This window comes from Pteronotus mesoamericanus, unplaced genomic scaffold (assembly GCF_021234165.1).
Source record: "Pteronotus mesoamericanus isolate MK-2021 breed Mesoamerican mustached bat unplaced genomic scaffold, CSHL_Meso_final contig_163, whole genome shotgun sequence".
Lineage (NCBI taxonomy): Eukaryota > Metazoa > Chordata > Mammalia > Chiroptera > Mormoopidae > Pteronotus > Pteronotus mesoamericanus.
The window spans coordinates 19,154,165-19,180,681 of NW_026555064.1; the positions used below are offsets into that span (position 1 = coordinate 19,154,165).

Sequence of the window (26,517 nt, forward strand, 5' to 3'; positions counted from 1 at the left end):
AATGGAAAAGATACAATAAAGGTTGTATATATTTTACCTATATATATATATATGATCAGAGTCTCCACATTTTAATAAGATTGTGTAGGAAAACAGGTTATAACTCGAAAATATTCAGTAAGGAAGTTGACCACTTACAAAAGTGGTCACCACTCAGGCATCCTTCCCAGCTGAAAGTTTCCATCTGTCTCACTTTTGTCAACGATAGTGACTGCCGCCTAGTACTTTGGACAATGCAATGCAAATATAACAGGTGAATTTCAGAAGGAAATTTCAGATCTTGAAAAAGAGAAGGAATTTCATTAGGTTGCTAGAAATGATGTAAAGAGGTTGACTGAGACAAGATGCAGAGCCCCAGAGTGAGGCCAGCTGAGCAGTAGCTGAGGAGGAGGAGCTCAGGGAGCATCACCGCAGGACTGGGAATGATCTCGGTGCCGGGGAGAACTGTAAGTGTGCCTTGGAGGGGAGAGGAGGTGGAACCTTCAAGGAAAACCACAGCAGTCTCCTCATGACCGCATGGCAATCGCAAACAAAAGTGAGAGATGCACATGAGTGCATAGTGTTTGTCAAAAAGTGTCGGCTCCTCCCTTGAAAACTTGATCCAGTCTTACGATTTCAGAGCATAGTTGTAATTATTACCTAAATTTTACTAAATATAGTTTGAAATGAACTGGTTTTCATTTCTTTTTTCAATATGCAATTCTAATGAAGACATTTTTTCCACTGCTTATCATTTAAAGTAGATCCACGTCAAATAGACTCTTCTAGGCAGCACAGTGTCGTGGTGAGAAAGCCGGCGGAGTTACAACCGCCCAGGTGGCAGTCACTTGGCTGTCCGCTAGCTGGGTGCCGTTAGGCATGTGACTTAACATCTTACTACTCAGCTGGAGAAGGATGATCATGGTCCCTAGTTCATAGGGACTCATACATGGGGGTCGCTAGGACAGTGCTTTGCACATGGTACACATCAGAAAGTTACTTTCTCATGGATTATTTGTCTTCAGATACAGACATTTACCATTATCTTGTCTTTGTTTTCAGTTGTTCTGACCTCAATTTTTGAGAAGCCTGGGGCCTTAAGATCCTCATTTTCAAGTGTTAAAATCAGTGCTCTACCAAAAAGCTAAAAAAAGCAGGGGGAAATTCATTAGGGCTGTGATAAAATGATAGTAAAACTGTATAAATAAACTTTTATTTTCCTCTCCAAAAAAATTTAGATTTTTATGCTTATTTTTAAAAATATGGGTGTTTTAAAGTACTTTTGATGTTCTCAGGCACATCTCTGGCTCAGACCTCTTCCTCAGTGCAAGTTATATCTATAACCATTACTGTGACTGCAAAGACCAACATTATTACCTTTCCGGGGACAAAATCAACGACGTCATCTGCCTTCCAGTGGAAAAGTTGTCTCGTGTTACTCCAGTGTTGGCCTGCCAGGACAGACTTCTCAGAGTTTTACAGGTAGCTGCTATTTGCACTTTTATAATTTTTCATAACTTAGGTTAATGAATATTGATGAACAGTGTCTACTTGAGATACATTACTTTATTGATTACTACCACTTTTAAATGCTCTACCTAAAATTATGCCTGGAAATTTAAAAATAATACTTTTTAATTGATGAACTAATTTTTTTTTTTTTTTTTTTTTTTACTTGAGGCAAATGTGTTTAAACCTTGGGCAAGTTTTTAGAGAGGCTTACATGGTACAAAGGATAGGTTTCCCCACCTGCATGATTTTTGAGCTACCAGCAATCAGAATGGAGTACCTTCAAAGAACTCTTTCCAGTTTTTATAATACTTTCCTTTTTTGTTTTTGTTGCTTTTTCCGTTGCCCTCCCCTCTCCCAACAAAGCAAATTGAAGGGCTCTAACAAGGGATAGTTGAGATGAGGGTTGTACCATTTGGGTTTATCTGCTCTTTATGACTGTGTGTGGAACAAAGTAAGTACTCAGTACATATTGGCTGGATCAGTGAGTGATAGAGGAAGCATGAAAAACCATAATTTGCCAAAACAGCTGCTTACAGCCATTGTATAAGTAGTGATAGTAATGACTAGGTTTTCTTGAAACTAACTTTTCAATAAAATACACACACCAGGACCCATAAAATAAAGTTTAAGTGCAAGTAACATAGAACCGGGGGGATGAATTGGTTCTAAAATGCAGGCCGAAGGCAGTGTGGTTGGACAGGGTTGCGCTGTTTGCGCCGGGCACCGCTGGCTCGCTCAGACTTCCTGGCCGGTGCCCGCTTTGTGGCATGGCCTTTATAACAGGAAACATCAGTGGTTCTGTGAGGTTTTTCCTTCGGAATTAAGTGATGTTTAAGGTTCATTTCGGAGGCAAGAACGGTTCATTGCTCCCCTTGCCTGGGCTCCCAAGTCCGAGTTGTTTGTATACAACTTTTAGCAGGAACGGGCTGGCATTCACTTAGAACGCGGTGTGGCTGAGTTCTAGGATTCTGCTTCGTTTACATTAAGAAGCCCATAAGCTTTTTTTTTTTTTTTTTTTTTTAAAAAGCCACTAAGGATTTATGGGAAGCAGAAAGTGGCAGTCTCTGCCCTGCCCTCCCGGCTCCCATCCGCCGTGCTGTGGGGTGCTACCCCAGAGGTGGCCTTTTTCAGGCAGTCTGTGTGTGTCCTGTTGTGCTTATGTAGTTATAGGTGGATATCTAAATCTTTAAGCGTTACTTTAAATAAAAGATAAAGCTTATGGCTCTCTTATGTATGTTACATATATTTAAATTTTTTACTGTAATTTTGCATATTTTTTTCATTGAATGGTTTACCATAGATGTTCTTTCCATGAGAGAAAGAGTACTTCCGCCTCATTCCTTGCAGTTTCGCAAATACTGTGCACTAAGTAAAAGCGTTACCAGTGGTAACATGGGAAAAATGACAAAAGGGCCTAACCTGCTTCCTCATCTAAATGCAGGTCTCCTGCCTCCCACGCAGAGAGTTTTGGGAGCACCCAAAGCCAAGGCCGGGGCCTCTCTTAGGAAGGGACGGGGGCCTGTGTGAGTGGCCGAGGGCGCTCTGTTAAAGCCCTTTGGTTGGCCAGAAGCAAGCGTGTTCCCGGGCAGTTTCATTAGGATGTTGACCGGTGTCCTAATGTCGACAAGTTTCAGGCGCACAGACATTTAAAATGAAAAGCACTGAAAGTAGAGACTGTTTTAAATATTTATCATCTTGATCCTTACATTTTATATATTATATTTTAAAATGTGTTAACACATGCAAAATTGCTGACAAACACAAGTCATAATTCATGACCTAATTTTTTCTGCAGTTCTATTCTGGAGTTCCTTAACATGAGTATTGACGTTACTCCTGCGTGCCTGTTTTCTTGTAACTCTGTATCCCGCTTCCGTTTTAAAATGCGTGCTCTCCCCCAGGGGTCTGACGTGGTCTACGAAGTCGAAGTCCCTGGCCCGCCCGCTGTCCTGGCCCTGCTCGACGGGGATGGTGGTAAGTCAGCCTTTTGCCCCACACGGCCCGGCGGGCAGTGCGCCAGCCTGGGGTGGAGGCGCTTCAGGTTCTGAGCCTTTCAGCTATGTTTGAAGTGGAAGTGGGGACTTGTAGAAGGAACGTGAACTTGAATTGAGACCACGGTGTTGTCTGGCAACTTGCCAGTCACTCGCAGTAATGTTATTGAACTTTAATTTTCAGTTTTCTTGTCTTAAAATAGATGCTAAGGAAGCTCAAATGGTTGTAAAATTACATGACTATATAACCATCCTCCCGAGTTAAGTTTTCTGTCTTTGTATATTTTTTAAACGGGATTATTACATGAAAGTCCATATGTATGAAAATATTTTAACAAGATGAGTGGTGGGACAAGCACATGTTGACTCTAACTAGGTGACTCTGGAGAAGACCTCGTGTTTGGAACATCGGACGGGAAACTCGGACTTACGCAGATCACTGCATCCAAGCCAGTGCACAAGTGGGAAATTCGAAACGAGAAGAAGAGGGGAGGTATGTTTTTCATATAGTTCAGATTCTGAAATTTTGGTAATTATCAAATGAAATACCCTAGATTACATAGCCCGTTCTGTTTTATTTATCCATAGTACATATGGAACAGGCTGGCTATTCCCGGAGCCACCGCAGCTGTGTTTACTGTTCATTACTTACCAGGGCTACCATATTTTTGGCATCGTTTTTTAAAATGAGATACAGAGAGTGATTTGGGGCAGATGGGCTCTCAGGGGCGAACGCCTACCTGTAACTTCATTCTGCGCCCCCTCCGCTTTTCACTGCGCAGCGGAGGGGGTTGGATTTCGGAGTAGTGCTTGGTCTGAGGCGAGGGAGAAGGGCGGGGGTTCGGGGAATTACTCGTTTTCTCAGGGACATGTCCTTTTCTAAGGGTAACTTACATCTGACTTGGTGGGTAGTGAGATAGGCCTTTACAAGGACAGCATGGTCGTTCATATATATATCCCCTCAACAAGTCGCCATTTGTTAGGGGAGACAGAGGATACACAAATGAGTAAATAAGGCAGCTTCAGCCAGGCGCCTGCGGGAAGTCGGAGGGGCCGCCTGCAGGGGCGCAGCGCTGGGCGGGAGGGGGCGGCGGCCTCACGAGGTGTGGCACTCGTGCTCAGGTCCGGATGAAAAGAAACAGAGTAAGGTAAAGCTCTGGGGGGAGCGGTGTTCCCGGAACGGGAAAAAATGGGGGCAAGGGACTCGAGGTAGAGGCAGACGCGCTCCATCTGGCAGACAGTCGGCGGGAGGCCGGTGTGGCCAAGGGCATTAGCTCGGCTGAGATGGGGGGGGAGGCAGCAAACGCGCAGGTCCTTGTGGGCCCGGGGGAGGGGTTTTGGGCTGTCATCTCCGTGCAGTGGGAAGCCATTGCAGAGTTGTATGTGTAGGCAAGGACATGATCCAATTTACCACGACGAGCAAAACCACTCCATGGAGAACGGGTTTTGAAGGAGGCAGGTCATTGCTGGAAGCATGGAAGTCAGTTAGGAAACGACCGTGGCAGCTGTTACCGTGTACCCTGGCCTGGGCTCTGGGTGCCGGCGGAGGCACAGCAACGGACTTTGCCGGTGGGTCTGATGTGGAAGTGAGGAGAGAGAGCAGCCAGAGACGCAGCCTGGGTGGCCGGCCTGAGCGAAGCGGGGGGGTGTCACCCTGCAATGCGGGGAGCCCAGCGGAGGAGCGTTGGTGCCGGGGCCGAGGAGAGGTGTGCAGAGTTCGGTCGGGCGCGGAAGGTCTGACCTGCTCGCGATGCCTGGGAAGGTGCTGGGTGCAGACTTCGCTCTGCGGGCCTGGAGCCCTGGGGAGAGGCCAGGGCTGGAGACGGAGACTCGGGCCGCTGCCGCCTGGGCCCCACTGACAGCCTTGGGCACAGGCAGAGGTGGGCAGGAGGGGAAAGGGCGCCTGGTAATGCTCCAAGTGCTCTTTTGTTTGCTTTCATGTCTTGTTTCCCATTCTGATTTTTTCATTCTTACTTGGTATATACTTGACTGTAATACTAGTATTATTATTAACTTACCTCCTAACGTTTTTTTACAGGTGTCTCGTGTGTTGACAGCTTTGACATTCTGGGTGACGGGGTCAAAGATTTGCTTGCTGGGAGGGACGACGGCACGGTGGAGGTGTACGCTTTGGGTGGCGCCGGGGGGCCCGTTCTGCGCTTCGAGCAAGTAAGCTCCTGTTTAAAAAGATTATGAATCAAATCATGAGTTATAGAGATGACTGTGATGGTTTGGACTTTATTAAATGAAATACATTGAAATCTTGTGATTGGCTTAGTATATTGCTGCTTTGATGCAATCAAAATTTTCTCTACTCTTGTGTTTGAATGTAATAGACTGTTGCCTTCAAGCTGAATAATAAGTATTTTCTCATTTGGTTTCTAAATATTGTATATCTAAGTATTAAATGTTTTGTCTTAGTTTCTGTAGTGCAAAGTAGGTTACAGGAGTCACATGTGTTTGGATAACAAATGAGAGTGTTGTGGTAAATGAGGTTTCAGGGATGAGCCTCGTGTTGTTAGGACAATATAATAAATACCTGAGAGGAGCCGTTTCGCTTCCATCTACCCAAGGGCCCGCTGTGTAAGGAAAAACACTCGGTAAGAGTGACTTTTAGTTCACAGGCTTTAGGTGTAACTAAGCTTGCTCATCCCAGAGCACAAAGCCATGTGGGAAGCGCGCTGGCATAGACGGAAGCTGTCATCTCCGTGGGGGTGTTCCCCTGTCCCGGGTTTCCCCACCCGGCCTGTACCGCAGCTCAGTGTCAGTTTTTTTTTGTCCAACTTCTCTAACAGCAGTGCCTCCCAGTCTCAACTAACTGCACATCAGCAAATACAGATGTTTTGGTGTGTAGAGAGAGTATATTACATAGATAAAATGGGATTAAAAATATTTTACAACTTATTTTCTAGATTTATTTCATATTTGTTCATTGATGTAAAAAGTTCTCTTGCTAATGATGCAAAAAACTGTTTAGTCTTAAAAATATGCAATAATTCTTTGTTGGTGATCTATTTTTTTCTCATCAACGCCTGAGAAACTGTCCTTTTTGGGCGTAAGTCCCGTCTGTTCCAAACGGCAGCAGGGACGGAGCGTCCCATCCGCCACTGGGCACGGCCCTAGGACACCCCGCCTTCCCCTCTTCTCCCCGGTGTGTCTCATGGCGGAGGGGCTGCTCTCGGGTTCCGTGACAGCTGCAAGTGAGCGGCCTCGTCGTGGGTTCCTGACCTCCCTCTGTTGTTCTCCTGGTCGGAAGTCCTGACACCGGCCGGACACGGGGCCGCTCAGTCCAAACAGTGAGGGAGCAAGTCGTAAAAAGACTGTAGATGCACCTTCACCAGGGCTCCCCGATGGGCATCCCGCGTTGTTGTTTACGGAAGCCATATCCACACTGCGTTGTCTAGCATCTCCTGCTTTACCCGTACTTGGTTTTTAAAAAACAGAGTTGAATTAGCTAAATCTACAACTCTAAGACTTTTACAAAAATGTACTTGAAGTATAAAAGGTAAATGAACTTCAAAAATACTGTTTTAGCAAAAAATATAGAAAGTAATAGTTTTTTAAGTTTTTGTAACTTTTTTGAGTACATTGGGCTAATTGGGGAACTTCTAAATGAGTGGAAGAATAAAAGTCACAATTAACAGTCACCCAATGAACGGCCCGGGGAGGGAGAAAGTACCTGGCTACCACCCGGTGAAGCCTCTTCCTGGAAGCCGGCTGCCTTCCAGGTTTGCTCTCAGTGAATTGAAGAGGGACCTGATCACGTGGGAGATGACATGTCATTAAAAAACATTTTGGGTCGTAGATCAGCTGGTGATAGTAGGTGCTAAAACAATTGAGCAAATTTCTATAACAAATTTCTTTTTTTCTCAACATCGTTATGTGACTAACGTTAATTAGTGCTTATATCTATGAAAATGAAAAATAGGAATAGAGCTGATGTTGAACCCAGTCTTATTTTAGCAATATGTAAATAATTTTCATTGTGATACTTTCATTGTGATGAATAATTTGGAAGAAAAAACATTTTATTCATCTCCTGAGATACATTTCCTGTAGTATTTTGCTTTTGTAGCAATTATTTACTAAATTGTGTCTATGTATGTCAACTATGTAATACTAACTATAATGACAAATTTCTAATGCTTAGAACTTTCTGATCACAGATGATAAACATTTTCATTTGTTTTTCTTGGTTGCAAGAAGTATAAAAGAATTTCAGGCTTACTAGTATGTTTCGTTAAGTATATGTCGGGGAAATGGAATGAAAATCAGAATTCAAGGAGAAAAAGGAACAGTGTAAAATTTCGCACTGTTTCTCCATTTTTTGTAATTGTTTCTCCATTTTTTAAGTTAAGAGTTATGAATATAAATTTGTCCCGTTATTTAGATTCATTGGGTTCGATGAAAGGATGTGACAGTTTTATTTTAAAAAGATAATCTCTAAAACTTCCAGAAATGACTTTCTTTGTAACTGTTTAGAGTTTTGATGAAAAATCTAAAGGGCAGCTTTAAAATGGGGGGGGGGGGGGGTGATGGTATATAGTTTGTTTCAGAGTTACTTCAGCAGCAACGAGACCAGCAAGGGGTGACGGCCTCTGGCGCCCGTGAGGGCCGCTCACTAAGAGCAGGCCTGTGATGCAGACTTCGGGCCGAGCCCGTGGGACTGGGACCCCCGAGGTGGTCGTGGTGGAGAGGGGCGGCCTCTTTTTGATATGCTGTCCCCTTCCTTCACCTTCTCCAGCCTGTCCTCATGAGAATTACCTAGTGGTGTTTTTCACACCGCTGGTCAAAACCCGGTAGTGGGCCAGCACGTTTTTTCCAGGAATCAGAATACATCAGGGTGCACCGCAAACCTTTTACGTTGTGTATGCTCGTGTGTGAAAGGGTACCTGGCTGCAGTGTGAAGTGCATCGCTTGCTTTCCGAGTAGCTTAGAAGCCACTGACCTAGAGTGCTGGTTGAGCTTGGATTGCTGGTCGGCTCACTCACGTGGTTATTACCAGAGAGCTTGGGAAGGAGCTGCCTAAAAGAGCATGTTCCCCACAGGTTCTGGCAGGTTCCAGCATCATCTTTATTTATCTGAGAAACTCTTGGAGAAAACACGGGAGGCCGGGTCCCTGGACATCGGGCAGTGGACCAGAGGTCTTGAGAGTTTGCTTATGCAGCCTTTCAAAACTTCTTTTTTATATATAGATAAATGATTCTCATTCATTCGGTTACTGTTGTAGCTGATTGGTACACGCAAATACCTGAGTCATTTTCAGTCGTCTTTCCCCTAATTTAAAAACACTGGAATTTCCTGAGGTTTGTGCAGGGTTTTTTGCCCTTCCAACCTCAGTGTCTACATATAGGAAGTATTCAGTAACCGTATGGTGAGTATCTGAACACAGGAAAATGAGTTTTGTGGCTTACTGTGACATATCTGTGAAAGCTTTAGTTGTTAATGAAGTACTTGATCTTAAATCTATTTTAGGCGCTGTCTGAAAGTGTCACATCTATCCAGGGTGGTTGTGTAGGGAAAGATGGCTATGACGAAATCGTGGTGTCCACATACTCAGGTAAGGTGAATGGTAATAGGTAGTTGAAGAAAATATCGATAATAAAAACCATAAATTTAATAAATTGCTTTGGTGACATTTTTAAAAAAGTATTAGTAAGTCACTATTTTTTTATTTTAATTTTTTTTACTTCTTAATTGAATTTATTGGCTTGCCATTGGCTAATAAAATTATATGGGTTTCGGGTATACAATTCTATAATACAATATATCATCTGTATATTGTACTGTGTGTTCACCACCCCAAGAAGTAAGTCACTCTTATCTACAGCATGAAAAGCTTTATTGGTTAAAAAAATAAGTGTGTCTTGATTTATAACACAGTTAACATTTGAATAGTACTTCTTAAGAATGCATGGGCCCTGGCCAGTGTGGCTCAGTGGGTTGGGTGTCATCCCGCAAACCTAAAGGTTGCAGGTTTGTTTCCCAGCCAGGGCACACGGCTAGGCTGTGGGTTCGTTCCCTGGTCGGGTACAAAAGGCAAACGATTGCTGTTTCCCTCTCATATTGATGTTTCCCTCCCTCTCTTTCCCCCTCCCTTCTTCTTTAAAATCGATAAACAGGTCCTTGGGTAAGGATTTAAAAAAAAAAAAAAAAAAAGAATGCTTGGCATATCACTAGTATCTTTAAAAGTTAAGTGATATTCGTTGGTTTAAAAATTAATTTAATTTGTGCTTTGTTATTTATTACACATTTGTATAAGAAATAGGTATTATAAAAACAAGAGTTTAACTTAACATGAAAATAATTTTTGAAAAAGTTTTTATCAGCTATTTTTGCATTTGCCAGATTGTTGATTCATACTGTAAAACTGTAAAACTGTAAATTAAATGAAAGTATTTCAGGCCAAGCAAAAATAGTCTCACAAAATGCTCCAGTAATGTATTTGTGGTTTGAGTAGTTTGCAGCTTAGTTTCTTTTGGTTTTCATTTTGGCCTGGATTTTGAAGAGGAGTAAGTGCCGGGAGTGAGCGAGGGCAATGCTGTTGGGGGGTGGGGGCACGTGGCGGGGCCCCCTTTGGCCGGCAGGCCTGACAGCACTGCTGCCCTTCCCCTTGGCAGGCTGGGTGACCGGGCTGACCACGGAGCCCGCGCACCGGGAGGGCGGGCCCGGCGAGGAGCTCAGACTCAGCCAGGAGATGCAGAGCAAGATTTCCTCCTTACGGTAACTCGGGGCTTTTCTTTGCCTTTTTATTCTCATTTCACAACATGTGGGGCTGGGAGCGGGCGGCGGGGGGGGGGATAGAAATTCCTTACAGGTGCAGTATATTAATTATATAGGAAGAAATTACACGGTAAATTCGTTTATCACTTACTAAATGAAAGTTTATCAGTTTGAGAAAATCAGCAGGCAGTCCTGCTTAATATTTTGGGGTTTAGAAACATACCGTTTGTATGCTTTATTGTGTATTGACTTTCTTAGATCAAGAATTACATATTTTTATTTAGTTACCTGGAATCGTAGTGTGTGTTTTTCACAGGCATTAGAAGGCAGCCAACATGGATGGCTCTGTTCCTCACCGATTCCCGCGGTCCCTGCTCCCACGGGCCTTTCACATCTCTGACTCTGGCCTGTGAGCTTTCTCCCTGGACATGAGTCGTGTCCAGGGAGACTTTGTCGTGTTGACTTCCCCAGGCACAGCGGTTGCTTTTGTGGCCTGTTGAATTCGACAGGAGAATTGCTTCATCCATGAAGCGGGAGTAGCTGAAACTTTGAATGAGTGCCCTTCCTGCTTCAGTCCTGGCCGGCCTCTTGGGGGAGCGAGGCCCGTATTTCTGGGCAGCAGCTGAGGGTCACAGAACTGTTCAATGCAGCAAGTGCCGCTAGTTCCCCAAAGCCACACCCCAGGCTCTCCTCACGCCTGCTCACTGGAGCCGCCAGGACGGCAAGCCGGGACGGTCACACAGCAGGGACAGCATGGATTACTAGTGACAACTGGCTCACGCCCTCAGTACGACGCTTTACGTGCACAGCTAGGTCTGCTCACCGCCCCCCGCCCCCCGCTCCCCGCCCACCATGCAGCCCACGAGAAGCTTCTGTCTGTCCTGCTCACTCAGCCCCCGGAGCATAGGCTCACGTGACACGCTCAGCAGCTATTCCCAGGACACCTGGGTCCCTTTGTTCGCAGCACACATCCCTCCCGAGCTCCTCCCCAGGCTTCCCTCCTAAGCCGGGGTCGCCGAGCCTCACGTCGTTCTGCCCCGTGACTGTCCGCTTTGTCTGCCCGTGGCCTTTCCCGGCGACTGGAGTGACTGCGCCATGCCCGTGCAGCTCAAGCTCGCAGGACCCTCTCCAACGCCAGACAGGGCGTCCGCCGCGCCCCTGGCTCCTGAACGCCCCTGTGGTCCCCCCCACGGGAAAACTCCACAGCCTCCTTCTATGTTGTCTAGTTGTCCTGAGGTGAAAGGGGCATGTTCCCTGGTTTCTCCGTACGGAGGCTGGTTCCTGAGCCCAGGTGCCACCAGGCTCCCTCTGATTAGCACTCCGGGACCCGGGACCAGCTGCAGGGTGAGAACTGGCTGCAGCCGCCTGACCCTCATAGCTTTTTACTGCTACTGCTGGTATAGGGCTGAGCAGATGGTTAATTTTTAGAGTAGAGGTCAATACTGTGGAATTGTTTGGTCAGTCCTAGAAGCAAAAATTTTGTTCCCATTAGTGTTATAGTTCTAGCTCAACCAATAAAAATCCATTTTGCAGAAGTGAATGTCTCCAAATTATACAATAGACACCCTCAGGACCTCAGATGTTCAAACTTCCAGGTGACAGAGTTACACACTTCCCCTGCAGGAGTGAGCTGGAGCGCCTGCAGTTTAAGGTGCTGCAGGAAAGAGAGAGATACCAGCAGGCCTCGCAGTCGAGCAAAGCTAAGTCCGCAGTACCCTCCTTTAGTATAAATGACAAGTTCACGTTAAATCAAGATGATGCCAGCTACAGCCTTATCTTGGAGGTGCAGACAGCGATAGACAACGTCTTAATCCAGGTAAGCAAAATGTCTAATTTCTTTGGGTTTTTTGGACTGGGCCTACTTTGCACACCAGCCAGTCATGTGCACTAATTATCATTGAACACTTTTAGTTGTAGAAGGTAATTTTAATGTTTGTCTTTTAAATGTTATATTTAGTTTAGTGATTTTTAAGGTTTTCTTAGTCTTCCATTAGATTAACAGTTTTCTCATAGATTTTCTAAATTACAGCTTTACGGTTATCCTATGCATGTTAAAGAAAAGACAGATGGACTTAAGTTTCAGGATGAGTCAGAAAGGATGTTAAGGATTTTGCACTTTGGCTGGCCTTTAGGAAAATCGTCAGAGACGTGACTTGGAAAATTCCAGTATTTCATGCCCGTATTAGAACCTTCAAATGCCAAAATAAATAGCCTGCAGTACAGCTCGCCCATTCACCACCAGTTCGTAGGTGGGTCATTGGGCAACAGAGATAACCCCAAAGGTGAAATTCAGGGATAACCATGTACTGCTCCATTCTTCAGTATATTTAATTATTTTTTTTCTTTAAGTTGGAAGATATTCAGGGAGTGGAAAAGGATGGTAGTATGACGAATGGAAAACAAGCAAATAATAGAAAACCCATCAGAAAGTGAGAAAAGAATAAAGGGAGGAAGAAGACAAGGCTTAAGAAGGTGTGGGGGCGAGATCAGACTATTAGTCAAACTCTGAAGGCGGAGGCCCCCTCAGCCAGGGCCGGCGCAGGGGCCGCCGCGCGGACCAGCCGGGCGGGGCGCCCTGGGCCGCCTCTCGGGGCCGGGGTGAGGGCGAGGCCACTGAGAAGGGCCGGTGGGCGGCCCTCAGCAGCCCCGGGGCCGCGCAGGGCCGCGCGGGGGTGGCGCGGCTCTAGGAGCTGTGTGCGGGGCCAGGCGGGCCCCGGAAGCTCTGGGCCCGTCGCACAGGGTGTGACTGACCGCTGCGCTGTGCGCCCCAAACGGGCACAAATGACGGGGGATGCCAGCTCGCTGAAAAATAACTGAAAAACTGCCTCTCCAGAGGAGACCCGGAATTACGCTTTTTCTTGCATTATAACTGCCGTTAAAACTGACAAACATGAACTAACACAGTCAGAATGGACACATTTGCAGCCTATGGTAAAATATTTAGCACCAACAAAAACAGGGAAGATGATACTTTTAAGGGGGTAATGAGATGATATTCTATGACATCTGATATTTCAAATTAGAAAAAGAACAGGTTATTATAACATTTATTCTCTATTATATGTATCTTCTAGAAGTACATATTATCAAATATAAATTCAGAGATTTTGTGCTCTCCAATTTAAGGTGAACATGAGGAAAAACCCTTAAGAGAAAATAGGTTTTGGAAAAAGTGTCAGTTTTCCATCTGAACTTTTTTTTAAATGTTGACTGTAGAGTGATGTTCCAATAGACTTACTTGATGTGGATAAAAATTCTGCTGTCGTCAGCTTTAGCAGCTGTGATTCTGAGGTGAGTAAAACTAAAGAATCTCCGGACACGCTCATTTCCACCTTGTTACTTTGAGTAAAGCCTGTAAACGCCAGTGGGGATCGTGTGCCTTCTTCAGTCTCTCCTTTCAGAACCGTTCCCTGAAACCGGCCTCTGCTCCCCCTCCGCCCTCAGAGGTGTAACCGGGAGCCTGGGGAGCGGTCCCCCTCCCCGCTGTCCCCACTCTGGAAACCCCGTGGTGCGTAGCGCGCCCCGCCGCCCCGCCCGGTGCGCCGCCTCCCCTGCTGGTGGCTGCTGTGCTCGCTGGAACCGCGTCCCCTTCCGTCTGTCGCCCGGGGGGCCCCTCCCTTCCAGCTGTGCTCACGCTGCCACCAGCGAGGTCCTCCTGTAGTGCAGGCATCACTGGGTCATTTCTTTCTCAAAAGCTTTTAAAGCTTTTGTCGCATGGGAGTCTAGATTCCTCGCTGTGGCGTAAAATCCGCCTTCCCTTCCACGCACGTGGTTACTGCCACGCGGACTGAGGTTCCTAAGAGTTCTGGGAAATGCATGCTGCGTGGCTTTACACATCCCTGCATTTCTGCCGCGTCTGTTCCTTGTGCCGGCCCTTGCCGCCCTCGGCGCGCCTGGTGAGTCCGACCCAGCGCTCCTTCTGCCGGGCCCTGGCCGCGTGCGCAGCCCTGGGGTGGAGGTCGCCCTCCGAGCTCCTGGACACGCCCACTGTGTGCCCCCTCGGTTCGGGGCTGGTGGGCAGCGCCCTGAGGGGGGCGCCCCGCAGGAGCAGGGCCGGCGGGCGGGCCTGGGACGACTTGGACTGCGGCGCCGGGGCTGCGTCCGAGGTCGGCCGGCGGTCACGCGGAGGGAAGGGGGGGGACGAACAGAATAGGTAAGGGACAAAGGTGACAGCTGTATGAGGGGCTCATTTTCAATATAATATAATATAGTGTAATTTCATAGTAAAGCGTTTTTTTCTTGATGAGAGATTGGATAGCAGTTGTGTTATATTTGATTTGTCCCTGGTTGTGAATTAAATCATAAACATAAAACATTAGGGCCTTCATTTTTATCATCATTTTAAAAAATCAAGTTAATATAAACATAACATCTTTCATTCTTAAATTACTGTGAAAGATTAATGTGTTTTAGTTACATCGGCTAGATTGTTTGGAGTGAGTATTTTATAGTAATTTAAAGCCTCTTTTCTGGAATGACAGCTTTATAAAAGTCTTACTATGGAGATTTTGAGTACACACCAAAGTAGAGGGACAGGGTGATGGCCTTCACGGGCCGGGCGGGGGTGACGTCGCGTGCGGCCGGCCTTCTGCTGTGCTCTCCGCCCGCCCTGCCCTCCCGGTTCCAGACCTGATTCCAGGCGCTTTAGCTCTTCTAGCCTCTATCATTTTATCCGTAAATACTTAAGTGTCTAACACTTGTTTTTAATCACACAAAAATGTATTTATTTTTAAGTTGATTGATCCCCTGTGTTTACTGAGTTTAAATAATTTGAAATGTAAATGTTCAAATTTTCTTTTTGATATTAGCATCTTTTTTATTTCTTAGGTTATTTATTAAAAATAGGGAAATAGCAGTACGTGAAGATTGCATATCACATATTTCATGTTCCTATTTGCATTTCAGGAACCCAGATATATTTTTTATTTTAGTAGTTCAATATTTAATTTTAAGAAGTTACAATACCTGAAATTACCCATGCAATTTAATTCAACAAACCTGTACTGAATTCCTACAGTAAGCCATGTGCTGTGTTATTTGGTGGGAATACAGAGAGGAGATATTTCTCAGTCCTCTGTAAGTGTCTGTGAAAGTCAAAGACATTCTATTCCAAATGTAGATGTCTTTGTCTTTATAATATAAACGTTAAGAGTTTGCACCATCCGTGACATTTTTAGCAGAACAATTAATATTTTAAAACATTGTTGTAGAGACTCAAAATGGAAAGAGCGTGAGCTTTAGAGTCCTAACGATACGACTGGAATTCCAGTGTCATTACTGACTGGCTTTGGGGAAATCGACCCAACCTTCATGCCTCCGTTTCTTCATCTGTTAAAACTTAGTACAACTTGCCACATAGGGCTGTTTGTAGGAATAAGCAAAAAGCATTTAGCACAGTGCCACCCAGGTGACAGCTGCTCAGTAAGTGGCAACCATCACTGATGCTGCCTCTTGTTAAAAACATGGATTCATCAGTTTCCCTAACTTTGAATTCTTCCCAGTCCGGTGACAACTTTCTTCTCGCCACATACCGGTGCCAGGCAAACACCACAAGGCTGGAGCTCAAGGTAAAAATGTTTGAAGTTTTGTTACTTGAAAGTCTGAACTTTGGCTTTCGTATTGGTATAACCTGCGATGTATCATTTCTTTGTATTAAATGTCGCCCTGAAATGAGTGGTTTGAGAGCGATGACTTTGGAATGATCGGTTAGTCTCAGTTCAGCCCCGACCACTGTCTCGGACATTACCACTTGACCAAGCACCTGCCCTAAGATGACCAGTCCTTAACCTCCTCCAGCTGGAGTGTTTTTTCTAGCTCTCTATTGCGGGAAGTTTCACACATAGGGGAAAGCAAAGACTCCAGCTTCAGCAGGGAGCAACTGATGGCGACCTTGGGGTGTTTTTTTTTTTTTTTTTTTTGAAAAAAAAATTGAAAACTGGGATAGGTTCATTACAGAGGAATATATTTAGGCATATTTTATGTGACCTAATTAAGCATTTTAAATTACATTTTTACTGAGCAAGATAGTACCAGTTAATTTGGAAGTAGGCCTAAAAACTATTAAAAAGCTATGTTTTTTTTTAATTGAGTACAATAATTTTTGAAGTTCAGGGAAAAGACCAAATGCCTGAAAAGAACCAAGAAAACCATGAGAAAGAAGAAAAGGTGGAAGTTACCTAGTCATGTGGTAAAATGTACTATAAAACTATTTTAATAGTATTGTAGGGTATTTGCAAGGCCCAAATAAGTGGGCCATGCAACAAAGTACAGTCTAGGAATAGAGCTCAGCACACACTTAGGGAAATGTAATGCCTAACATAGTTATGTAGGGAGAAATTTTTACTAAGTTACTATTTCTTTTTAAAAACTGATGTTGGCACAACTCGCATCCACCTGGAAGAAAATTAAGTAGATCCTTACGTTGTATATTAAAATATGTTTAGCTCAATTAAGTACCTAGTTGTTTTTTTAAAAAAGAACATTTACTTGTCTTCCAGAGAGATAATGGGTGAATATCAATGAAATATAAAGACTGCCTGTAAGTTACAAAAAAAAAAAAAAGACTACATAAGAAGGAAAACAGGCAAAGCCTGTGGATGTTTAATTCACAAAGAGGAGCTCAAACTAGCTAACAGATATTAAAAGAAAACATTCTACCTCATTATTAGGGAAATTCAAGTTAAAATACCAAACAAACAAAAACCCCTAAGAGTTTGGCGAGCAGCTTTGAAGAGCAGCCGCCCCAGGTGGCAGGGCCGCAGGCCACCTGCAGGGCTGCTTCGAGGCCGAGGCCACAGTGCCACCACACCGAGGAGGATGACGACGACGACGCAGGGCTGCACCGGTGTTTGCAGAGGCAGAAACGCGGGGCCAGAAGGGCAGCTGGTTGCCGGGTGGTGGTTCAGAGCTGCGCCCTTGCTCCCAGGGGCGTGCACACCTGCAATCAAGGGGCCTTGGCAACTCTCGGCGCGGGCTCCACAAGACCTGCAGCACGCAGGTGAAATCCCTACATATGTATGTGTTTGAAACTTGACAAGGGTCTGAATATAGAGAAAGGGGCGGGAAGGAGCCCCCCTGTCCGGTTCGATGGGTTAGGTGGGGGGGTGGGAGCGGAGAGAGGCAGGGCTTCAGGACAGGCAGCGCTAAGGGAAGAATGTGGCGGTCAGAGGCAAAAACAGGTGCTTATGACAGAAATAGAAGTATTCACGTGGAATCGCGGACTTGTCTCTGTGTATCCGTGTAGAGAGAGGGCTGAAAGGGTGGGGCTGAAAGGGTGGTCACCCAAGGGCAGTAAGGACTGTCTCTGGGTGGTCGGCCTTCAGGTGGCTTGTGTGTTCGGTCTGATTTTTCTTTATTCAGATTTTTTAAATAATGAATATGAATTATGTAACCAGAGAAAGCATTGTGACCTTTTATTGTGGAAAAATTATGTTCAGCTTCCCCTCTATGATTACATGTAAGCTTAGCCATTAAAAAGAAACCTTTATCAGATGTATTTTTTAAATTTTCTTTTCAGTGTTTTTTATTTTTTAGTATTTTTATCTTTCCTGTCTTCCCATGCGGAGCGATAGTTGCATTGTAACATTTGCAAAATATCTTGCTTTAAACATTTATTTCTGTCTCCATTCAGGTAGAGTATTGCTTTTTCCCCCCTTCACATGGCAAGAAAAGTGTCAGTTGAAATGTCAGCTTAGAGAAGCCACCTTGGCGACACAGGGACCGTGACCCCTGGCCGGGCTCCAGCAGAGGGGAGTTGCAGGGGCCGGACTCCTTCCCCTCGGCCCCATCCGACCTCTCAGGGCTGCCGCCCCGGAGTCCCCGGGCCATGTGCTTGGGGCAAGAGTGTGAGCGCCGCTCGGGCTGCACCGCAGGCGGGAGTTAAGTTCTCGGAGGTGGTCTCCTGTCAGTAGGGTTTTATAAGCGCCACTTTATGGTCTAATACCCCCATTTCTGAGAAAACGAAATATTCCATGTACATTTTAGTTATTTGGAAAACTTATCCCTTCCACAAAAATGTCTGAATTTTAACCATTTTTGATGTGATTCTTTTATGTGTTTTTAAATATGATAGGGTAGTATGTGACAATGTATGTCTTTTGGCGTGACATAGCATTGCTAAATATAGACATGTCACCTGAAAATATGTGGTGGGGATAACTTTTATAGACAGATTAATTTTGTTTACAACTGCCAAAATGTTTGAAAATCTTCCTTTACTCTAGTGATAAAAAGTAGTTGTTTATAGAATGCCACTATTTTCTTCAAAATTTTACAGAAGAGATAAAGACCTAAGTACTTGGTTACTTGTCTCGAACACTTTAAAGAACGTTTATATGGCCCAATTATTCTTATTTTCCTTTCTCTCTCGTGTTGCCTCAGATTCGCTCCATCGAAGGCCAGTACGGCACACTTCAAGCCTACGTGACTCCACGAATCCAACCCAAAACCTGCCAGGTCCGCCAGTACCTCATCAAGCCCCTGTCCCTCCATCAGAGGACCCACTGCATTGATCCTGACAGGTAGGACAAAGGAGGCGGCAGTTTATTTTTAGGGTATCACATGAGGCAGATAAACGCGCCTTGCATTCCTGTAGTGTCAGTTCTGGTCAGGATATGCACATTTTCCTTCAATGCTGTGGATGAATATTTCCGGTGGACATCAGGTTCTCTGTCTCCTGTCAGAGGCCCTTTGGAGCTGGACTTGCCTGTCCTTCCCGCAGACTTCCTTCCGCTCTGATCCATGGGGTGCCATTCCCTCTCCCAACACCTATCCTGAGCGAATGGCCTTTTTAGCATTTGAGTTTTCTGAGAACAGGACCTTGGTGTGTTAGCCTCAAACATTCTATTTCCTTTCTGTTTCAGCTCAGGAAATAACTCTAGAGCAATTGATCTGGGTAGTCCCTGTTGGTTCTGACTTCCATTCTAATTTAAGAAGCCTCCTGTCTGTGGTTTTTTGCTTTCTTTCCTGAAGATGAGAGGCCAAGACTTAAAATGAAGGAGAATTCATTTCCTTCGTTTTAATGAAGGAAAGAACTGATTTATTGAACATTCTCTCTGCACCACGCCTTGTGCCAGGGGCTTAGGCATCCTTTCAGCCTTACAGCAAGGCAGGCAGGAATGTCTCCCTTTTCCAGATGAGAAATGGATCTTCGGAAAAGAAGTAACTTGCCGACATAAGAAACAGAGCTATGATTTCAGACTAAAGCCCATGTTTTTCCTGTTGCAGCTTATTATTTTAAAGATAGGTCATTTAAATAAGATGCGACAAGAAATAGTCCTAAGGAAAACTTTTTTGAAAACATTAAAGAGGATAGAATCTTTTTGGGGTTTCTTCCTCCTTCAGAGTCAAAGTTGTTAATGGTGGTAGGATGGTGTGCTGGAAAGAAAAGCAGACAGGGAATCAGGAGGCTCAGATTAAGGTCTTCTGTCTGTTCCTGTGTGGCTTCAGGGAAATAACTTTATCTCTCTGGGCCTTAGTTCTCTCATCTGCAAATGAGAGGGTTGTTCTGGATGATCTCAAAGGTCCCTTCCAGTTTTAGATTCCTTAATTCTGTTTCTTCCTAAGATATCTTTTGAATCTTAAATTCCACAAACTTCACATTTTCTTAACTCTTTATAATTATTCATTTGATTTATTTAAACTGCTTGATATATTTTACTCCCTTGTGTATGTGTTTGTGTGATTTTGCAGAATAGAAAGCATCTTCCCACATCCCCGTAGGATAGAAGGTGGGGTTCTCCGCCGCGGCTGGGGAGGAGTGGGGCGGCTGCGCACGGGTCTCCCCAAAGCCCCGCCGGTGCTGGCCTCCCCTCTTCCCCTCGCACTCCTTCTGCCCTCAGGAGGTTATGGTGTTCATGGGTTTAGGTAGTTTTTATAGTAGAAATACTAGGCGAACTTTAGGAATTATCAAAATATAGCGTGATGAAAAATGAAATCCTCCCGAGTAAACTGCGTTTTATTTGTAAAGTGTGTTGCAATGGAAACAAGCCATTTATGCCACTTCGCTGACTATTGAAAGCAGAGGTGGAGACAAGCACTCATTTTTTTCCCCATGGAACCAAAATGTTCACTTACCTGATGGGTGAGATTAATCTGAGAAAAATTAAATGGGCACTTTTATATTTGTTTAGCTACTATTGCACAGTTCTGCTTGTTAATGTGTTCTGTACATGTAATACCTCCACAAGTTTCCACACACAAATATGTATGTCTGCTGTGAATTACAGACCCATGAACACGCTGACTTTAACGGGCCAGTTCAGTTTTGCTGAAGTTCACTCTTGGGTGGCGTTTTGCCTCCCTGAAGTTCCTGAAAAACCCCCAGCAGGAGAATGTGTGACATTTTACTTCCAGAACACCTTCCTGGATACGCAGCTGGAGAGCACCTACAGGTAAACACAACCTGGCACCGGGTCACCAGTGTTTTGATATAAATGGGGCTTCTAAATTGTCTTCTGTTTTCAGTAACAGAATTGAAACCTATACTGTCCAGGAGAATCTATTGAAAAACAAGGAGAATTACTGAGTTTTAAAAAATGACTGCATAAAGGTGAATATGAGAGATCAATACATTTCCCGTTCCCGACCATAACCAGTTAGGAAAAAGACCCTCTCAGGGTGGCAACGACAATAACAGAACATCCCTATAAAAGCAGTCGGAACAGTCTTTATGAGAAATATGTAGAAGTCACATGAAGAAACTTTCTAACTGTATTGACGTAAAAGCCGTAATTCAGTGGAGCAGTAGGTTCAGCAGCCCTCAACATGAAGACGCTGTACACTTGGCAGGCCTTCCCACGTGGATCTGAACGTTATCCACCCTAACTCCAGTAGAAATTCCAGCGGCGTTTCTGTATGCAGAAACAGGAAGCGGGCCAGGACCTCAGAGCCGAGGGGGCGCAGGGTTCGAGGCACGGGGTCCCGAGGCACGGGGTCCCGAGGCACGGGGTCCCGAGGCGGGGGTCCCTGGCCGCGCGCCGCACTTCGCCAGCCGCAGCACCCCCGGCGGAGGCGGGAGGCCCTCCCCCTCGGTGCCTCTGGGGGGGAAGGGACTTCCTGTCTCATGCTCACTTTATCTGTGGGTTGTTTTTGTTTTGCTTTTTAAATTTTGTTTTCTTTGGAAGGGACTGGGCTTCTCGTCCTCTCTGCCCTGTTGTTCAGGATCCTTTGCCTGAGCAGAGTGTTGGGAGCTCCGCGGCCTGCTTCCTAGTCCCGGCTTCCGCGGCGGGTTCTGGGAGCGGCAGTGAACACGTCGCTGCGCCGCCGAAAGCAGCCTTTGGGGACCCAGAATTCTCCAGAGCCCCAATTGGTGTTGGGATCGGTCCTAGGGAGCAGTGCCACTGCGCCCCCGGGGGGCCTCCGCGTCAGACCTGTAGTGGCCGCACGGAAGGCCCTCGGCAAGTCCCCCGCTTCGCTCGGAGCCGCCCACTCGGCGTGGCCCTGGCGTGCTGCCCGTGTTAGTCCGTTTCCGTAATAACGTACCTTTGCTCTTCGCCACCTGTGCCGTTTGCGCTTCTTCCCATTCCAGTCAAAACTCTACTGACCCGTCAAGGCCCAACTCGATAGCTGCATTTTTAAAGCCTTTCTTGGCTCTCTCTAGTCCCATAGCATTTTATTCTTACCTGTCTTAGGTATTTATAGATTTTTTTTTTAGTATATAGTAATTTTTGCAATGGACGCTTATATCTCTAAATTAGATTGTAAGCTCCTCATAGGCAGAGTCTCTTTGTTCATTATCTCGGTACATACCCTGCAAGTACCGAAGGCACGGCCGCGAGCCGCGCGCTGCTCAGCAGCCCTGTTCGGTGTCGGGGTTAGGTGCGCACGCGCGCGCGGGGGAAGCGCAGGCCCGCGCGCTGCGGGGGCGGCCTGCCCGGGACTGGGACTCGCCGGCGGGGTGGCCGCGCCGCGGCACCTCGCTCTGGGGGCCTCCGCTTCCTCTTCGAGGGCTGCGCGTGGCCGCACTGCCGCGTTGGCCTGTGGCAGTAGAAGATGAGCTGTGTGGTGCTGTGTGTTTAATGTTAAATAGCAGCAGTTAAAATTAAGGACTAGTGAAGAATCCCATACTTTCTAAAACAGTTGGGGTCAAAATAGTAAGTCTGTATTAGTCATCTTTCTATTAATAAAAGAAAGTCGTGTTTGCCTGTAGCTCGTCAATATAAACTACTGGGTGTATTTTCTTCTAAAGCTGTGCTTTTAAAAATCATTAATTTTGTAGAAAAGGAGAAGGAGTTTTTAAATCTGACAACATTTCTACTATATCCATCCTAAAAGATGTGCTCTCTAAAGAAGCTACAAAAAAGAAAATTAACCTCAACATATCATACGGTAAAAAAAGAAAAAAGAAAAAATCTTTTTTTGTGTTTTTTCTTTTCTTTTGTTTGTTGTTACAATAAGAATGTTTCTGATCAAAATAACTTTCTAATTGTTCCTGGCTCGACTCCTTCTAGACATAAACGAAGTATCAGTCAAGCACACCTTAGAGCTCATCCACCCAAAGCTGGAGTACCAGTTGCTTTTGGCTAAGAAAGTACAACTAATTGATGCTTTAAAAGTAAGTATATGTGTCCTGGACTTATGATCGTTATTTTGTTCTGATGGGATTTCTAAAATTGCAAAGACTTTAAAGTTACACTGGACTGAAATTTGGACACTAAGTTACTTCTGTTTTTAATTTAAAATAAGGAATTGCAGGTTCACGAAGGAAATACAAACTTTCTGATACCAGAATATCGCCGTATTCTAGATGAGGCAGATCACCTACAGGAAGAATACAAAAAGCAACCTGCACACCTTGAAAGACTCTATGGTTAGTGGACTCTTCTGGAATACCTTGCCCTGTTTCCTTTCTGCTGGCTGTCTATGAAGGACCAGGTGGGAGAAGCTGGGCAGGGGAGACAGGCAGAGATTATAAGTAGTCGTAAGTATGTCATAAGTTTGTCATAAGTATGACAGCCGACTTGTTGCTTATAATACTTATTTTGTCAAGTTCATTTTAATATTTAATATTTTTACTTGACAAAATGCAAGTAAAATTAAGAAGTGAAATAAGTTGAACAGTGTGGATTTAGGTATATGAATAAACCTGATGTGGAATGAATATAAACTATGAAGCATTAACATTTAGGCTGTATTTCATACCAGTAATTTCACACCAGGAATCAGGTTTTGTTGCTATTGTGAAATATCAACATACAGTCTTTAATTTTTGAAGCATAACTTAATGGACATATATGTGCTGTGTCAGCCCAAGACTTGTTTTGCTTTGGGGTGGAAGTTGGGAGTTGCGCAGGTTGTATTGAAAGAGAGCAAGAGCAAGGGGGAAGGAACAGCTTCCATTTTGCCATCTTTACAAATGAGACCTACTGTGCACAGCACACCTGTTTATTTATTTATAGCATCTTTATGATCAGGTGGGATATTCAGTCCTTACAACCACTTTGCAAGGTAGATGATGTTATCTGCATTGTTCATATGTTTTAATGTGAAATCTGAGACTAAAGAATTCATTGTTAACATTGGTAGGTAGTGGCAAATCCTGTAGGCCTCACCCTAAAATACACGCTTTTCGCATTGTCTTCTGTAGCGTTCACTGGTGTCGTCGATCTACATTGATCCTTCAGCCTGTGCAATGAATTTCTTGTTGTTACCCAGAGACCCGCTCACAAACTGTAATAACAATACCTAATATCTTAGTATTTACTGTATGGCAGGCACGGGATTTTATCCTTAGAGAACTGAGATGTGCGGAGCAGACCCACCATCTCTCTTCGCCAGTTCCAAAGTCCAGAGGGCTTTGTAAAACAAAGCTTTCTTCTTAAATAATTTTGTATCCAATCTGACTTGGTTTGAGTTAATTTAATGACAAAACCTCACTTAAACTGACATGAGTGTGTTTATTTATGGTCTTTTTTCATTCCACCTAGTGTGATTGTTTGTCTACATACTTTGTTGCAGAAATAATGCTGTGTTTTGATAGCAAATGCTACCACTCATTCCTCTTGGGTATTACGCCATATATGCTGTATTTCTTTTATTATCTTTCCAAACTATGAAAAATTCTGAAACACGTCTTGCATCTGGCTTGAATTATTCCCATTGCACAACAGAGAGAACTGTAAAGGTGAAATAATTTGCCCAGACCTTTGAACCTAGAAATATTTGCCTTCTAGTCAAATCCCAAGAATGGTCACCATATAGATGGAATATTTTAATCTAAATAAACCTGTTAAGGACGGAATCTCTACAGTATGTCAAAATAGCTTGTTCTGAGAAACAAATGACTTGCCAATGCCATACATACCAAGAGCAGTTCAGAACTGGTCAGCAGTTGATTTGGTAAGAGGGTTATTAGGCAAATGATTTATATTTTGAAACTTGCCTTAAAATGCCCCCAAAATAAATATTTTTAAAGCATCGGTCCTTTTAGGTTTGTGTATAACCTGTGGAATTACAGCTACTTAGACTAGATTATCAAACAGTCGTCTACTTTTATTAAATCCTGTGTCATTAATTACAACTAATCAGTGACAGGAAATTAACATTTTCTTTACAGGCATGATCACCGATCTTTTTATAGATAAGTTCAAGTTCAAAGGTACCAATGTGAAAACCAAAGTACCTCTTTTACTGGAGATTCTGGACAGTTATGACCAAAATGCACTGATTGCTTTCTTTGATGCTGCATGAAATAGAAGCAAGGTAAAGTTTCAGAAAAATTGTCTGTTTAAATGAAAACGTTAAAAGTACAAGCTAACTGTACATATACTTTTACTTCAAGTACTTTTAAATATCTAAAAATATTTCAGATATGACTTTTTAAAGTAATGTTTCTATTTTGACAAATTCAACCATTTAAAAATAAATAGCATTTTTATTTTAAAAGTACAAGTGGAATGATTATAAGGAATTTTAATAAAGTTTTTGCAAACTTTATTATGTTTTGCAGACATGTCTTAACTTTTACATTGAGAAATAATATTTGGAAAATAAAAATACACAATGTGGGACAAAAGTAGGTTTACAGTTCATGTGGAAAATAATACAATAATTAATAAATGAAAATATTATACAAGAGTAAACTGTTTCGGGCACTCACTACTGTAAACCTTCGCTTGCTCCACCCTGTATTTAAATACTTACAAAGTGACACCTACACATTATATGTATAAACTGCTTAACATTTTTCAAAATGTATTAACATTTATTAACTCATTTGATTTTCACAACATATAATATTTTGTCAAATCATATAAGAAAACTGATTTTCACTGAGGTTAAGTGATGAAGAGGACATGCTTTTATTTTGTAAAGCTGGGACTAGAACCCACATTCGGGCCCCTGGTTTGTGTCCTCGTTATGACGTATGCTCTCAACCAGTGGAAATGACCTACCAATTATTTTGTCTAGGAGTTGAGGTTGGTATGTAACTGATTCGCTCTTGCTTCGTAGTGACCGCGCTCAGTTTATGGACTGCCTGCGGGGGCTCCGCGGTATAAACTGTGGACCTGCGGACTGAAACGGGCAGCGTGGTGCGGATTGGGGGACGGGGCGGGGCGGCGCGGCACCCCCGACGTGCAGCTCGGGGGCCAGTGGCGCTGAGAGGGGCAGGAACCCGCGCGACTTGCTAGGAGTTCCTGCACCGGGATCCACTCGCGTCTTTACATCCTGTGTGAGGGAGATAAGACCTCACAGCTGTGGTCATTTTGTTCATTGCTCTTAATTCACATTTACCCATCCATATTCGGGGAAATACTGTATTTAAAGCTTGCTTTAAAATGGCATAAAGGTTATAATGGAAAATAAACTATATTTTTAAGAAGGGCACACTCATGAATTTGTCAGAAAACAATCATGCTTCTTAAATATATACCATTATGTTTATTAGTTATGTGCAAGCCTCGTTACAGATTAAATGTGCAAATTTGTTGAAGGCACATACAGCTAAAAGACTTTTATTTTAATAAGCTCAGATATTTTACTATAATCAAACAACGTTCTTCTTTTTTAATCTTCATCCAAGGATATGTTTATTGATGTTAAAGAAACGTGAGAAACAGCGATCCGATCCGTTGCCAGCTGTACCTGCCCTGACCGGGAAGCGAACCCGCCACCTGCTGGTGCACCCGGCTAGGCACGGCCCGCCTTTCTAGTGGAACACACAGTTGTAGTTAGGTCACTAGGACTTAACTGGGCGCTTTCAGTGGCTGCGACAGCTTGAGGGAGAATAGATAAAAGTTCATGACTAGTTGAATTTCTGGTAGTGCATTACTCCTTGCTACATATAGACCAACGGTGGTGGTTCAGGGTGGCA

The 26,517-nt window shown here is 44.2% G+C and overlaps 1 protein-coding gene across 2 annotated transcripts in view; it reads left to right on the plus strand.

The window, feature by feature from the left end:
- Window positions 1–25,693, plus strand: part of BBS7 (Bardet-Biedl syndrome 7) — a 34,026-nt gene extending 8,333 nt beyond the window's left edge. Inside the window, exons 5-20 of one of the 2 annotated variants that reach the window (XM_054563523.1) lie at window positions 1,275–1,461; window positions 3,393–3,465; window positions 3,859–3,975; window positions 5,521–5,651; window positions 8,958–9,042; window positions 10,103–10,205; window positions 11,829–12,021; window positions 13,422–13,496; window positions 15,707–15,772; window positions 18,585–18,724; window positions 20,432–20,596; window positions 22,423–22,532; window positions 22,655–22,758; window positions 22,890–23,013; window positions 24,760–24,905; window positions 25,656–25,693. In XM_054563523.1, the coding sequence (XP_054419498.1) occupies window positions 1,275–1,461; window positions 3,393–3,465; window positions 3,859–3,975; window positions 5,521–5,651; window positions 8,958–9,042; window positions 10,103–10,205; window positions 11,829–12,021; window positions 13,422–13,496; window positions 15,707–15,772; window positions 18,585–18,724; window positions 20,432–20,596; window positions 22,423–22,532; window positions 22,655–22,758; window positions 22,890–23,013; window positions 24,760–24,893 (1,807 nt within the window). In that variant the 3' untranslated portion in view covers window positions 24,894–24,905; window positions 25,656–25,693. Of the gene's footprint in view, window positions 1–1,274; window positions 1,462–3,392; window positions 3,466–3,858; window positions 3,976–5,520; window positions 5,652–8,957; window positions 9,043–10,102; window positions 10,206–11,828; window positions 12,022–13,421; window positions 13,497–15,706; window positions 15,773–18,584; window positions 18,725–20,431; window positions 20,597–22,422; window positions 22,533–22,654; window positions 22,759–22,889; window positions 23,014–24,759; window positions 24,906–25,655 lie in introns of those variants that run through there. The other variant, XM_054563531.1, reaches the window with a different exon arrangement.
- The last annotated feature ends 824 nt before the right edge of the window (window positions 25,694–26,517 follow it).